This window comes from Leuciscus leuciscus (assembly GCF_965113295.1).
Source record: "Leuciscus leuciscus genome assembly, chromosome: 5".
NCBI classification, from domain to species: Eukaryota; Metazoa; Chordata; class Actinopteri; order Cypriniformes; family Leuciscidae; genus Leuciscus; species Leuciscus leuciscus.
In genome coordinates, this window is record NC_138729.1 from 5409522 (window position 1) to 5426727 (window position 17206).

At 37.2% G+C, this 17206-nt stretch overlaps 1 protein-coding gene across 3 annotated transcripts in view; it reads right to left on the reverse strand.

Moving 5' to 3' along the window:
* LOC309499626 (voltage-gated potassium channel subunit beta-2) overlaps positions 1-17206 on the reverse strand; it is a 66603-nt gene that overhangs the window by 12016 nt on the left and 37381 nt on the right. For 2 of the 3 annotated variants that reach the window (XM_082170981.1, XM_082170982.1), the window contains 8 exons: positions 15600-15643; positions 15297-15334; positions 13664-13743; positions 3628-3672; positions 3321-3365; positions 2606-2649; positions 2438-2524; positions 2253-2338 (listed from right to left, as the gene is read on the reverse strand). In XM_082170981.1, coding sequence (XP_082027107.1) covers positions 2253-2338; positions 2438-2524; positions 2606-2649; positions 3321-3365; positions 3628-3672; positions 13664-13743; positions 15297-15334; positions 15600-15643 — 469 coding nt within the window. Of the gene's footprint in view, positions 1-2252; positions 2339-2437; positions 2650-3320; positions 3366-3627; positions 3673-13663; positions 13744-15296; positions 15335-15599; positions 15644-17206 lie in introns of all 3 variants that reach the window. The other variant, XM_082170980.1, reaches the window with a different exon arrangement.

Sequence of the window (17206 nt, forward strand, 5' to 3'; positions counted from 1 at the left end):
GAGATATGTCACTCCTCGCGTCATCTATTTCTACGAGTCGTGGACCACTTGTCCTCGCACATGCAGCCATCTCGCTGTAGTGTTTTGTCACATGACACTGACAGCGGCAGGTTCTTTGCTGCGTGCGTCAGGAAAAAAACACAGACGTCCATATGGGAGGCGTTTTTTTTTTGTTTTAAAGTATCGATACTGATAAATTTAGGTATCGTGACGTTTTTAATTTCCGAGTATCGCGATACTTTTGAAGTATCGGTACACCGTGCAACACTAGTAAGGTATTTTATCGAACAGATAAATTGCCATATGCATCTCTCTAACAGAGTTCATTGTAAAGCATTATCTATTGTGAAGGATCATTTCATTATGGTTGTTGTAACGCTGTGCTGGAATTTATTCTCAATGAAGTAGCGTGTCTATTAATGGGTAAAGCTACAGTAACGTCTTCAGCGAGTCAGCTTGAGATCCTTTCCATCTAAACTGGTTAAATCTCTTAAGCCTATAGTGAATGTTTTATGAGCAGCAGCATAACCATATTCATCTGCAGTCACGCAGAGCCGAAGCACAACCAAAACAATGTTCTTCCACAAAATACATGCAGTTTTGTTGTTAACCGCTAGAGGGCCAAAAGTTACACAGTGCACCTTTAAATCAAATTTTATATTGTGTGACAGTAGTTCATTTATATTCATAATAGTGTAGTGTTTCCAGTAACAGTATACTTTTTTTCAGTGAGTTGAAAAGTGTCACAACCAAATATTACATTGCTGTTAATAATCAAACACATTCTCCCACATTGTTTTTTCATATGTAGCGTTTGAAAGTCCAATGGACCCGGTAAATTGGACCAGAGCCGATCCTGACCTCTCTGGGGCCCTAAGCGAAATTCTGTAAAGAGGCCCTCCTACCTGACCCATGTAAACCATTTGCCATTGCCACACAACAGACACACCTGACACCCCAGTAACTAGTACTAATGAAAATGTAATTCCTGATATCAAAAATAGACATTGTTACTAGAAAAAGTACATTCTTAATATCAAGAATTCACATTTTAAATGTAATTATTGATATAAAAAATGCATCCTGTGAATGAATAAAAGCTAAAATGGCTTGTCATAGCACTGTGTTTTAAATGATAAAAGCAATACTTGATGGTTATTATTTACTGAGGGATGTGCATCCATATTGACCAGTATGTCCAGCCAATCAACATTTTAAATGCAATATAGCCTATAAATCAATAGTCAATGTCAATATATTGCTTTCCATCTTGCTTTATTGCAGAGTTGTAACTAAACTGACTTGGAGTCTAGATAATCCTTGTCTTGTTTTAAAAGTATGTGTGCCTATAATGAGGAGTGCCATCAAGCCCATATTGTAGCCTACTGGTCCCCACAGATGTTTTGCTGGAAAGTGCGCGTTTCATTTCGTGCACGCGCATATGAACGCATGTTAACACGCGACACGATTATCTTTTCCGAGCTGCAGTTTATAAACAAACACCGTTGCCCTTAGTCGTTTATCAAACGTAAAAGTTGTATTTCACTCGCACTATTTTTTGTGTCAGGCACAAAGTCACAGAACACAGCCCTGGAAGTGTAAGCAAGACGCAGAAAGACCAAAATATGCACTGCCCAGAAAGACTAGAGATAGATGCACATCAACTTAACTTTACTGTTCTTTGCTGACATTAAACTTGGAGAGGAGAGAGGAGAACACAAGTCTACCTGATTGCTGTTCCCGCAATTCACTCTCTTGGTGGTTTTTTCTCTCTCTCTTTTCATGACCAGAAGGATAGTTCCACTTAATTTTCTCATCGATATTGTAAACTTTGATTGACGCGCTTTGACACGAGGGGGAGGCGGGGCCTTGAGTATTTTGCGGGGCCCTACGCAACTTGCGTAGTGTGCATGTTGGGCTGATCGGCTCTGAATTGGACAGTTCAGTTTAAAAAAACACAAAAAAAAGCGTTTTGAGTTCCTGAATCTTCTTATTCATAGCGAAATATTTAGGCAAATGTAGTTTTATCATGTTTATATATAAATATGTTTGTTCAAGTTGCAGATGCATGTAATATAATTGAGAAACATAGAAATAAAATTATAAAATGAGGCTTGACAAGCTACAGATTCAATGTTGCCCAACACTGGTATACACTTATTTCATTACACTGGTAAATGTGTTATATTATGAAGAACAGATGGTATGCTTATGGAATGAACTTTGGTATCTTGAGGGACGATAGATCCTACCATGATCTCCATGGCGCTCCAGCGTGACGTGCCCCAGTACATGGCCATACCCTGGTTTATAACAAATGTCATCGCACGTACTACCTCTGAAAGAACATACACACAACAGTGCTCGTGATAAGCGATATAGTGTAAATTATTCATTCATAACACATGCCATAAAAGATGTATAAGGGAAGATAGACCTTCCATGGGGCTGTTGACATCGTTTCGGTTGGCAAACACAATATCCACGTAATCCAGCTGTAGTCTAGACAGGGAACCTCTGAGACCTGTAGATACATCACCATCACTGTCTCTCCGCTTAATTATCATCGTCATAATGGAGAGAGGTGGGATGAGCAGCACTTTACCTTCTATGATGTGTTTTCTAGACAGGCCTCTCTCTGTCTCTGCCCTGAGGATTATGAATGCAGATGTCAGAGAGGAGAAGATATGCAGTCAGAAAATTACTACAGTATATTCACTGAGTATTAGCATGCTGGAACGTGGAGTTAATATTGAATGACTTACATTTTAAACACAATATCATAATTGTACACTTAAATAATTCAATATATTCTCTCTCTATATATATATAGAATTAACAAATAATACATGTAAAAAAAAGAATGTGAACAATTTTAAAGATATTTATATATATTAGTGCTGTCAAAACGATTCATATTTTTTTTAAATAAAATGTGTATCTATATACTGTGATATTTATATATATATATATATATATATATATTATATATGTGTGTGTGTATAATATATGCATATACATATACGCACACATATAGAGTATATATATATATATATATATATATATATATGTATGTACACACACATTATATAAACACAAACTTTTATTTTAGATGCGATTAATCGTGATTAATCGTTTTGACAGCACTAATATACACACACACACACACACATACTGTACATATATATATATATATATTATATTATATCTGCAAATATAAATGTCATTTGTAAATTACTTTTTGTTTATATGTTCATTTTGACACTATTCTGATTTATTCATGTTAATCTATATGATTGTAGAACTGAACAGATACTCACTGTCCTCCCCAGTAGATCTTAGTCGTTACTACATAACTGGACCGTCTGAAACAGATTTTTTGGGGAAATGGTGGTTATTATAGTGAGATCAAGCCTAATCATGTCCTATAATTTTGTTCCATTGAATCCAGATAACACCCACATTTACTCTGAACTCAACCTGACAAAACCCAGAGCACAGGAAGAAATACAAGATATACTGAAAAACTTTTTCCATGATTAATGTCTGAGAAGAAGAATATGTACACTCAAACTGATTTGCCACAAAATTCATCCAAAATGAGAAGCATAAGAATAAACAGGTCACCTCCAGCCTTTCTTCTTAATGATGTTGCCTAGAGTGATTTCAGCCCTGCAGAAAAAGAAGGACACAAAATCTGAAAACCTATTTATATTATTATTATTTCTACACTTGGAAAAAAATATCTAAACATCCTTAAAGCACTTTTTATTTTTCCCTGAGAACCAAAACCGCTTAAATATATTACATAAATATATTACAATGGTTTGTAACCATTGTAATATACAGTGGCGGTCAAAATTGATGGCACCCCTGATAAATATGATAAAAAATGGCTGTAAAAAATAAATCTGCATTGTTTATCCTTTTGATCTTTACTTCAAAAAATTGGCAAAAAATCTAACCTTTCATTGAAGTAAAAGAATTGAAATTGGGGGGTAAATCACATTATGAAATAAATGTTTTTCTCCAAAACACGTCGGCCACAATTATTGGCACCCCTAGAATTTGTTATGAGAAAAATATCTCTGAAGTATATTCCCATTAATATTTACCTTTATTAGCACACCAGGGTGACTAGGAACATGAAATTGTCCAGCAATGACTTCTTGTTTCACAGTTTAAATATTAGGAAACACAAAGGCCAAATTCCCTGAATCATCCGTCACAATGAGTAAAACTAAAGAATATAGTTCTGATGTGCAGCAAAAGATTGTTGAGCATCATAAAATAGAAAGTGACTGTAAGAAAATATCTAAAGAATTGAAAATCCCCATTTTGACCATCAGGGCAATAATTAAGAAGTTATAATCAACTAAAGATGTTACGAATCTGCCAGGAAGAGGACGTGCGTCTATATTGTCTTAATGGACGGTGAGGAGGAAAGTTTGAGTGGCCAAATACTCTCCAAGGATCACAGATGGAGAATTGCAGAGATTAGTTGAGTCTTAGGGGTCAGAAAGCCTAAAAAAAAATTATCAAACAACCCCTACATCCCCACATGTTGTTTGGGAGGGTTTCAAGAAAAATCCTCCTCGCTCCTCCAAAAACAAACTCCAGCATATTCAGTTGTCAGACACGACTGGATCTTCAAAAGGGACCGGATTCTGTGGTCAGATGAAACTAAAAAAAAGGGCTTTTTGGCAGCAAACCCAGCAGATGTGTTTGGTGCAAACAGGGATGAAGAGTACCCCATGCCTACGGTTAAATACACTGCTGGATCTTATATGTTGTGGGTGTATTTATTTGCTGGAGGTCCTGGACATCTTGTTCAGATACATGGTATTATGGATTCTAGCAAATACCAACAGATAAAAAATCAAAACCTGACGGCCTCTGCTAGAAATCTTATAATGGGCCGTGGTTGGATCTTCCATCAGGACAACGGTCCAAAACAAACATCAAAATCAACACAAAAATGGGTAACTGAGCACAAAATGAAGCTTCTGCCATGACCGTCCCAGTCCCCTGACCTGATGAGTGGAGTGAACTGAAGAGAAGATGCACCAACATGAACTTGTGAATCTGAAGGATCTGGAGAGATTCTGTATGGAGGAATGGTCTCTGATCTCTTGTCAGGTGTTCTCCAAACTCATCAGGCATTATAGAAGAAAACTCAGAGCTGTTATCTTGGCAAAAGGAGATTGCAAAAAGTATTTAATAACAGGGTGCCAACAATTATGGCCAGCGTGTTTTGGAGAAAAACATTTATTTTATAATGTGATTTCCCCCCCACTTTCAATTATTTTACCTCAATGAAAGGTTCGATTTTGTGAATTTTTTTTTAATGAAAGGTCAAAAGGATAAACAATGCAGATTTATTTTTTACAGCCATTTTTTTATCATATTTATCAGGGGTGCCATCAATTTTGACCACCACTGTATATACAGGGGGACTTTAAGTATATTATTTCCGTAATAAGTATAATTTATATAAATGATAATGATATAATTATAAAAAAAAAAAAAAAATGTAAGTATGAAAAAGCTTCTAACCAATGACCTTGTGATAAGAGAGGAATGTTTTATCCAGGTTTCTTGCATTATTTGCGATACTAATGTCTGAAATTAAATGGTGCCTTAGGAGCGAGTTCGATTCAATTAGAGTTCAATTTGTGAGACAAATTCACTCAATTCTTTTTAAAAACCTATAGTGTCAGCACATTCCTGAAATTAGCTGATGTGAAACAGAAGTGACTGTGTGTGAGCATGTAAGTGGTGATGTAGGTCACCAGAGCCGTATGCCAGCCAGATGCCCGCTGTACGCAGGACTCTACAAGCGTGAAATGGAAAGACATGCTTCTTCATGTGTAGTGACCCTGCATTTAAAAGTGACCTGGCTAGCTGGCTACTGACTAATAGCCATTCATTTTACAGCATTGACTATTTCAAAACTATTTCTTCAACAGATTAAAAATGTTTAAATCATTAAAAGGGGTGCTTCACAAAATGGGCTGTCAATATGCAGTTGAAAGGCACAACAAAATTGCTGCTACCTGGCTAACAAAAACAGAAAAAGGCGGTTGTCTTCCCTCCCTTTTGCCAAATAGGTAGGAAAACTTCAACACCCATAATGCACTGGGCTTATAAGCATTATTGGATGCTATACGCTTGACCAGAGTCAAATACCTCCTCGCTTTAGTAGGAAATAGCAAACTTTTAGTCATAATGGTGTTGACTTGTACTGATCCCTGCTGAAAGATTTCAAAGATTAAATGTTTAGCAGGAGTGAGTTAATTCCTGTCAATCCGCATCTCTGTGGACTTTTTTTTTAATGGACATCAAGATTTTAGGTTAAAATTTACATAGCATACTTTAGAAGATTAGATTAGAAAAGATTCAACTTTGTCATTGTGCAGAGTAAATGCACACACACACACACACACACACACACACACACACACACACACACGTGCACACACACACATGCATATATATATGCATTTATTAAAGTATTACTGTATATAATTTTTGTTAAAATGCATTTAAGATGCAGATGAAAATGCATTAAGCAAAGAGTATATTTGGTCAGCATTAGTTTACATTTCACAATCTGTAATCAGTCCTGCAGTGTATGGATTTTTAAATATTCAGGTAAAAAAGTTGCATGCATAATAATTATAAAATAACTAGCAGTTTGAAAATAGTTTTATACGGAGTAAAGCGTGTCACACTACAGGACATGTGGACGTCTCAGAGCGGATTCATGTAATCTACACATGCTGCTCCAAATGACGATGAGCGTGATCGTATAATCCCTCCAATAATCACGAAGATCTACTAACAGCTGTTCAGTTCACACAACCTTTATTTCAAACTACAGTTATATCACATTACATCAGCACTGTCCAGTCCTCCATCCTGCAGAGTTCAGCTCCAGTCGGCTCCAACACACACGCTTAACTGGGACTGAAGCTAAACCCTGCTGGCAGGAGGCTCTCTCGCTCGCTCTCTCTCTCTCTCTCTCTCTCTCTCGGATCAGGACTGGAAAGCCGTGCTCAACAACACTGCCTACAAATACAGACCTCAGCTCTCAATTCTGTTTAGTCAGAAAGAGATGTAAACAGAAACAACCAATATCTTGTATAAAAAATAATAAAAAAATTAAGAATATAGAATATACATATGTAAGTGACTTATTCACGATACAGCACTAGCCTCGACACAATACAAATATTAAAGCAAAAAAAAAAAAGTATCATTGCAACTTTCATGAAGGAAAATCACTAAGTCTTCCTTCCGCTGGAAAAAAATAGTCCCTGGCCGTGAACAGCAACAGAAGTTACATACATTATTTCGCCTTTAGATTGAGGCAAAGACTGTCTTTATGAGTGAGTCTGTCAGTGGAGAAGACTTTTATATTGAAAGGAATGAAACTTGTTGTGAACATGGAGAAGCAAGACTCAACTGACAGATGACTAGGGCACGGAAAACCCCTTACCTGTTAAAAGGACACGATATGGCAGCGGATATTCAAACTGATTTTTTATTACGAATATAGGACTGATCTGAAGGAAAATGCTATATCTACTGTAAATGCAGGTACACTCGCTTACTCGATCTCCCACAATAGGCTACTCTATTCCATAAGCTTCAATGACCAATATCAATGAGTACAAACATATGTTAACGTTGCTAGAGGTGTTGTGTAGTGATACATAGAGCCGTTGGGTGAAGCGGTCATAGCCTACTGACGAGTCGTTCATGAACATTGCGTCTGTCACGTGACAAATGAACGAAAGACTCAGAAGGTAAAGTAATTATTTATGTTCCCTGTAAATAATGTTTGACTGCATTATAATGATTTCTTAATTCAGAATATGATCAAGATTGCGTAGGTGGATGTGTTCGGGGAATTTGCCTGTTAAAAGTATAACATTTAAAGCCCCTTAAATGAACGAAATGACTCGAAAAAAGATTTGTTCATTTTGATAAACGAGATCGAACAAGAGAAAACACAGCTATTGACCAATCAGAATCAAGGGCTGTAACTAACCGTTTTATAAAAGAATATACTTTAGTGCAAACAAATTGTAATGTTTGGACACCTAATTGCATGCTAATTGCAATTAAATTAAAATGAATTATAGTTCAGATTTATATTCCAGGGTTATATTATTTATTTATATTAATATGCAATTAGCTGAACTTTAGAGTGGTTTTTTGACCCACTTAAGTAGGACTTAGAGTAAGTAGCCTACATATTTACTTGTAATGTCATAATCACTGCTATTATATTTGAAATATGGTTAAAGTGTAGCCTACTGCTGAATGTACTGACCAGCATTAATGGTTAACTAAAACTAAAATATACTTTAATGTAATTTATATACAAACCTATAAGTCATTCACTTCAACATTTCTTATGATGGAAGTTGCAATTTAGTCCATTTAAAATATATGAAATGCAGTGGCGGGCGGTGCATTTCGCACCTAGGCCTTCAGTGGGGTCGTACCTGAATTAATCCACCTCTTAATACGCTTTTAATAGCGCACAGACTCTTTATACTTGTGAAATTGCTGTTTTATTTTGCACCGGCAGTTATAGGGTTAATGCGGTGAGTTCGGAGAAGGCCGGGTAGAGGGAAACGAGTGAGTAAGTTAGACTGGTGCGTTCATGTTGTTTTGTGTTCAGATTAAAAAGTTAAAAAGATTAAATTAATGAATTAATTAAGGGTCTTATCTAGCGAAATGATCGGTCACTTTCTAACGTGATGACGCAATGCGTGGCACATCTCAGAGATGGTACACAACGAGGATTTGTGGTTAAAAAGTATATATATATATCTTTTTTGGGGGGGGAAATGGCCGATCGTTTCGCTATATAAAACCCTTATTTCTCGACTGGGATCGTGTCGAGACTTTGAAGCTGCATTGAGACTGACATTTGAACCTTCTTTGAACATTGGAATATTTGGTTGCCATTGAAGTCCATTCTGTGTAGAAAAATCCTGGAATGTTTTCCTCAAAAACCTTCATTTCTTTTCGACTGAAGAAAGAAAGACATGGACATCTTGGATGACATCGGGGTGAGTAAATTATTAGGACATTTTTATTTGAAAGTGAACTAATCCTTTTACATGTGTTGGTCCATACTGGTATAATTCTGTAGCAAAATGGAAGACAACTGAAGCCATTCATTTAAATACATTTAAAACTCAACAAACAGAACTAAACTAATTTTAGAAACATTTTATTCATCGGTTTTCTGAGAAAACCCCCCCCCCCCATGATAGCAACCCTTAAAATGTCTGAAAACACTTGCTATCAAACACGACTGAACTGAGATATTTATCTGGTTGTGTGTGAATCCTCCCCCGACCTTAGTTAGTTTCCGCTCACACATCCGTCTCCTTTAACATCACGAAAATCAACAAGCTTTTGCTGATCTTGCATTTTCAAATTAATTCTGGCCCTGAATGAAAACTAATAGCAGAAGAGTGAAATATTGGATTTAGATATCTGTATCTACTGGTGTGTTATTTAGTTAGTCTGGTTGAGGCCAGAGAACCAGAGAAACACAGAAGTTTAAGTGCCTTAAAACAGAAATCAAGCATTCTGCGTTAGTTCAGGCCATAGACTGTGAAAAAATATGGACGTAGTGTCCGTGACATCACCTGTAGGTTTCTGAAGACCGTTTTTGAAGCCTAAAGTGGGCGTGGCCGACCGTCGCCATCTTGGCAGCGTCACTCCCGAATTTATTTATTTTTACAGTCAGACAATGAGCTGAGGTAACGTGACGGCTAACAGACAGCAGACAAACAGCTAATGATGACTAATGACCACAGCAGCGGGAATCCACCTGTCACTCAAAAGTGGACACGCCCTTAATTATGCAGAACTTTAAGGCTTAATATAATGTAAACGGATGAGTTATAAAGAAAATCACCCCCCTCACAGTTGTCATGAAGGGAAAAATAAGCTATATAGACCAAAGCCACTTTTTGCACCAGGCTGTAAACGTGTTTTTTTCTGCTGTAAAGTTGGGTATTTTAACATGGGGGAGATACAGATTTGACTCACTTCTGCACCCAGCCTCAAGCGGCCAGTCGATGAATTGCCATTGAATTCACTTCCGTGTTGATTTCAAGAGAGAGACAGGGAGGTTGCCGCTTGGTTCAGGCACGCCTCGTAGTCAAGCTCCGCTATCAGCTGATTGGCTAAATTCCAACCCCGCCCATATCAGCTGATCCGATTCCTATGCACTCAATTGGCAACTCTTAAGCTGCGTTCACACTACAAGCGACTTTGTCGCTGCATGTCGCCAGTGGCTGGCGGCGAGGTCGCTAGTGGGCGTTCCCACTACTGGTTGCCTAGTAATGTTTGTGAGTGACATTCACGGATGTTACTCCATGTTGTAGACAACAAATCTGTTTTCTTGCTGCTTCAAGCTAACATTTTGGAAGGAAAAGTCTAAATATAAATGGAATCAGTACATAAAATGCATAATATTAAAGATGAATGAGAAACAGCGAGTGCTCTTTGCTATTTAACTGCAGCAAATGGGCAAATACTGGTCTTTCTGAGTTCACGAAACCATTCAGGCTCGGAGTCAGCACGGCGAGTACCACTGTATGTACACGGAGACATATCATAAATTATTGGACAGTTTCTGACTGCTAAAATAAACTTCTCATTCATCTTGCCTCGGTCGGACTCGGCACTGAAGAGTGACGGATCACGCGCGCCCTACTGACTTCACTCCTATTGGTTGTCGCTCCCGAAAGTCGCTCTTCATTTGCATAAAGTTGAACAGATCTCAACTTTGTCGCATCGCTGGACACGCCTCATCCAGTCGGCAACGGTCACTGTTGCGCGTGTCGCCGGAAATCGCCCGCTCCCCATTGAAATGAATGGTATCGTGTCGCTTTGTTGCTATAAACAGGGCACTTTACTTAAACGCAGCTTCAGTCTGCCTGATTGTAAGCTTCACTGCATACTGCTTTTCAATCAAGATAGGCGAAACGGTCTTTCTTATGCTTTATTATTACTATGCGTTTTTGTCGGTCTGCTTCATCAATTCATTATGAAGTAATCATACACAAGGTTTAATTCACGTGTCATTCAGTGAAATACTAAGCATATAAGAAGCTGGCCAATATGAAATATTGCATTTATACAGCAGCAAGCAGACAATGTTGCCATGAGGATACAGAGACAAAGCTTTGCTAAACTCTTTAAAGTCAAACAGGCTTTGCTTTGGTATTGGCATATCAAACGGAGCTACAGTAATTCCTAGATTTTGTACGGCAGCATGTATACAAATTCAGACCGGAAGTTAAAGACTTTTAGTTGGGATACGGCTCTTCCGGTTAGCTTTTTACAATGGCGGAGTCCGATAGATACCGCTGGACCAAATCTCTCCGCAATCTGCCTGAAGTCACATATGACGATGTGGTTCGGATGGTAAATGAAAACTCTCAAGTGGAAACGTCAAAACTGAGGAAAGGGTAAAAGTTCGGGTGTAGCCTGCCATTGTTGTTATAGCTCTAGCCGTTCGCCAGTAAGGTAAACGTTTCTATGGTAACAGCGAGTTGGACCAATCAGCAGAAGTTGCTGCTACGCTTAGGATTGTGGGTAGTGTAGTTTTTTTTCATAAGATCGCGGATAAAACATTTCATACGAACTTATAGCTTCAACAGGAGCAAAAACCTTCGTTTCACAACCTCATAGCTCGTGGTCAGTCTACCTCGGATGGTTTAGACATTATGTCTGATAATCTTAATCCTTATCGAGAAATACTGTTGACCGGAAGTTCTGAATCCCTACTAACTGCGTTCCGGAAGCAGGAAGTGTGACATAGGCCTATTGATTTTTGGTTTTGTAGACACTGTGTTTGCTCAATTATTTGCACATTATCATGATTTATTATGCAAACAATGTAATCTCCTATTTTAATAGGAAGTTCACGAGCAGCTGCATTTTCAGCAGAATTATATCTGGACATATACTATTTCATAACTATGGGACGAACATCGATTTATGATAATGTTGGACACGTTATCATCAGCTTATTAGTAGACTTCACTGCTGTCACGTGAGAATGATAATTATGAAGCGATGCGTTCGTGTAAGAAAAAAATCCATATTTAAAACGTTATCGTCTAAAATAACTAGCTTCCGGCAGACGGCCGGCCGTACGTACGCAAGTCGACTTGCGCCAAAAGAGTAACATTGACGATGTATGACGGAGGATGTAGGAGTAGCGTAAGCTCTGACGCCTCTCACGGTTCAAACAAACAGGGCTGGGCAACAGCCTTCTCTACTAAAAGCGGCTTCTACAACTGCAGCTTCCTCCACTCCTGTCTCTACACTGAAGGCCACGGGGCGATGGTCTTCAGACGCTTATGAACATGTCCACCGTCCCAATGCTCGAGCCATCCTTGAGAAAAGCTATGAGTGCTACTCCCTGATCTGTGGCTTGAAAACTAATATTATGGCTTCAATAGCTATTGGGCCTATATACTGTTTATTTAACCCTTTCATGCATGAATTATGGAAAACATTATCTTGATTTTTTTAAAGATTTATTTTATTACGTTAATATGATGCTAACATTTAAATCTATTTTCATTTTGTACAAAATTCAGTTTTATTTAAAAATTATTGAACTGTCCACGTGGACACCATGCAACAAAAGCTTAAAATGGGACATAAAGCCACAGATGACAATATGGAACATTGTGTTTTATCATGGCATGTTATGCTTTTTGTATCAGCTCAGTTATTAAAAACAATAATATTACAATATAATAACAATAAAACGCATATTATGGGAACTATAACGGTACACGCGGACACCAAGTAGCAATATGGGCAAATCAGAGTTGGGTTCTGCTGTCGCTATCACTTCCACTGTCCTATATTTTCTATTATTCTGTACTGAGTGCTTGACCTATGCTGTCCCTGTTTGGAAGGCAAAATGCTAATTTGTCTCTGTATGTATGTGTAAAGTTGCCATTTAATGATTTAATATGTAATTTTGAATGGTTATTTATGTTGATATATTTGTAAAATACCTGTACAATATAAGATAATTCATAATATCTTTGCAAAAATGTAACAGATATACTAGCAGGTTACAGGAATCAGACTTGATGCAATCTGACTCCACTGTTGCATGATGTCCACATACGTGGACAGTTAGTTTTTGGTGTACAAAAACTACATTTTACTCTAAATTTTAGTTTATAATGTAAAATTGAATAGCACACTAAAGTTAAAATTATAATCAAGTACATGTGCTTTAAAGCACAAAAAAATGAAAGATTTAAAATGTACTTTCATGAAAGTGTACTCTATGTAAGTGGCCCTTTTTATCATTAATATTATATTATATTATATTATATTATATTATATTATATTATATTATATTATATTATATTATATTATATTATTCACAAGTACAAGTAAAAAATGTATATACTTTTAAGAATTGAAGTACACTACAAGTGCACATTCAATACAATTAAACGCACTTTTTTTTCACAAAACACATTGAGAAATGTATTGGTAGGAACAAAATCCACACCAGTGGTCCAGGACAGAACAGCAGAAAATAGTATATTGAATCTCTAATCCAGTATATTGTTGGGAATCGTACCTGCCTGAAGCATAGACTTCTGCTGTGTCGAACAGATTCACTCCGTTCTCGTAGGCTATCGTCATCAGACTCTCTGCCATCTACAGAAGAAAACATCCACACACAAACACATGCATCAACGGACAGAGATCTGGCCATTTACATAAATGCTCTTGGTGCAAAAGATGCTTCAGTTACCACAGAAAAATTATAATTTCAACTCATGCAGATTATCATGCAGTATGTTTACGTTTGCTCTCAACTTGAACGATTTCTAACTTTGCACAGACATGGTAAGCGATTGCATCGGATTTGTTGATCCCTATGCAATGCCGTTCCCTATCGTGAGTGTGATAGTGTAAAAGTAGTATTTTTTTGCTTTGATTTTACACTGTGTTAGACAATTAAGAGTTAATACCCGCTTATACCATGGTCACTTGCCAAATAACACATTTTTAAAACATTACTTTATATTTTAATTCGTTTTACAATCGAAAGTTTTTACAAACAATAACTTGGTTTCGGAGATATTTATAGTCCGCTCAGCTCGTAGAACCCTTCAGTTTTGTTTTGATACAATAAATTGTAAACGGATACTTTGACTGCCTGTTGCTATGGTTACTCACAGCTGATGTAGCCAGCGCATTTATTTATTAATTTCGAACGGTAAACAGTCAGTTTCACCAGAACTCCTTTACTAGGTGTCCTCTATCACTTTTTAATGGACACCCTGCAGCCAATCAGAATCGAGTATTCACCCAGACCATGGTATAAGTTGAAATAATTTTCTGTGGTAATCAGATGATGCTGTAAATGCAGTGTAAATTGTATTATACACAGAATATTCCTTTAAAGGTTTAAAATCTCATCATTTACTTTGCCGTTGCAAACCTGTATGACTTTCTTTCTTCAGTGGAACAGAATGTTGGTAGACAGTTTTGGTTACCATTGATTTCCATTGTATATATATATATAAAAAAACAAAAAAAACAAAAAACCCCAGACGTTTCCATACTATGTTCTTTTATGTTCCATTGTAGAAAAAAGCCATAGATTTAGAATGACATGAGAGTGAGTACATAATGACAGTATCTATTTAAGCATGTACATTACACTGCAGGAAGACGCTGGAAGTAATAGAGCTGCACGATTCTGGATAAATTGAGAATCGCAATTTTTTTGTTTAAAATAGAGATCACGATTCTCCCACGATTCTGAAGAGACAAGTAAACAAAACTAGGGACTAATTCACTCAAGGTTCTGACATAATGTTAATTGCTGTAGTCGATTTAAAAATATATGTAATTAATTTGTATTAACATTTTTAAAAAATCAGTTTGAATGAATGATTCAATGACAAATAAAGTTTTTGAGTCACTTGTCGCCACCTACTGGCGTAACGATGTGACGATACTATCTTTATTTGAAGGTACATGATTTAAAAGGTAAACTTTCATTTATTCTGTTTTAATCGCTACCGTAGAATGCTTGCTGCGATCAAAGGTTTAATGGGCATAGCCGAATCATTGTCATTTTGGAATAAGATCACGTGGGTGTTTGAATCGAGATTGCGATCTTTTAACGATTAATCGTGCAGCTCTAGAAGGTGATCGTGTGAGGTAATGTAAAATTTATCCTGAACATTACAGTTCACCTCGTCAGAGATCTGAGATCCAAATGTCACCCAGGTGCCTGTGAACAGAAAGAGAGAGAGCGAGAGAGAGAAGGATGAAGAAGTTGGAAGGATGGATAGGAGTGGCCTTTTTTTTAAATTAACATTATATTTTCTGCAAGTCCAGTTTTAAAAAATATACTTTTAAGATTTGAGGTGCACATTCAATACAATTAAGCACAATTCTTTTTCACAAGAGTAAATTGGGTTAAATGAAATTATTTTTAACATGGAAAAAATAGACACTTCCGCTTTAAATAAATGACTGGATATCTGGATACTCACCAAGACCCAAGCAAGAAACACGTAGACCCGACTTTCCAAGGTTCCTGAGAGAAAAGATGAGAAAGAAAGAGTATTTAGTACTCCAATCCTTATTATTTTTCTTCTACTCATCCATATTAAGTATAAAATACCTGATATAGTAAAAGTTATGATACGAAAGCTATTCGCCATACTGTATGGATTTGTGTCCAATAGGAAATAGACACAATCCCAGGGAATGTTCTCAGAACTTTGGCTCACATTCTGGCACTGGAGAAACACTATTGAAAGTGAATCGGACCGAGCAGCACAACACACTTGAAGCCATTCCGCACTAGGGGCGTGTTCATTCATGATGAGGGAGGAGAAAGAGTGAGCCAATCAGCAGTAGGGGGTGTGTACACTCATGATTGGGGAGGAGAGAGAGTGAGCTAATCAGCAGTAGGGGGCGTGTCCACTTATGATGATGGGGAAGAAAGAGTGAGCCAATCAGCAGTAGGGGGTGTGTCCACTCATGATGGGGAGGAGACAGAGTGAGCCAATCAGCAGTAAGGGGCGTGTCCACTCATGATGGGGAGGAGACAGAGTGAGCCAATCAGCAGTAGGGGCATGTCTAAAAAAATGAGGCTGCGTTATTTCTGCTCCATACTTGAGTAACATTGGGTTTGCTGTTTCACAGAACCAATATATGCTGTTGTTGTAATGTTAGCTATATTACTGTAACAGGACAGTTTTGAGTGTCATTGTTTTTCTGGAGATGCTGTGCTGTGCACAAATAATTTTATAGCAGTAATAGTAAAGTTACTGTTGTAAACTGGGGTAAAAATGCAATATAATTACTATGTTCAGATGAGTGAATGTGTATGTATGTATGTCTCTGCTTTTGAGTTGTATTATTCACTAAATTAGTTTCCAAAACCTTTAATTTACACATTGTTTGGAAACAACACTGAGCAGGATATAGGATAATAATTTTTTTTTTAAATATAACAAAATAAAATGTGGCTTTTTAATGCGATTATTCGAAAAACATAACTGACAGATTAATTGGATATATGAACAATTTGTTACTTGCAGCCCTATATACATTTATATAGATATCAACTTTTCAATTTAACACCAGATTGCATATATTGGCTAATGGATATGGAGCTGTGTTCAGAACCATTGTGAATAAAAAAGATGGGAACGTTTGTAAATGTAGAGTTGAAAGCTAGAGTAGCACCCTCGGCTGCTTTAATTACAGATGGATGAACACCAGTTGAAGATCAGCGATGTGTCACCCGTGCCTGCTTTTCATCTGAGCTGCTGCTCACTTGCGTGTCCAATAGAAACGGAGAGATAGAAAGAGACAGATTGTCAGTGTGTTTAGATCCAGGCGGCTGAACTACGCTTTCTCTTCTCTGCATCTATTTTTGTTTGCCCGGCTAGTCTATTTATAGAAATGTTGCAACTGTGCATTTGTTTGTGTCCAGTGTGTGTGTGTGTGTGTGTGTGTGTGTGTGTGTGGAATGGACTATTCATTATATTGATACTGACATATTACTAGCCAAGACTGTGAGAAATTACTAAATTAATAGCATGAATCATTAATTTGATCTAAAAAAGTAGCGAGAAAAGGCACATCT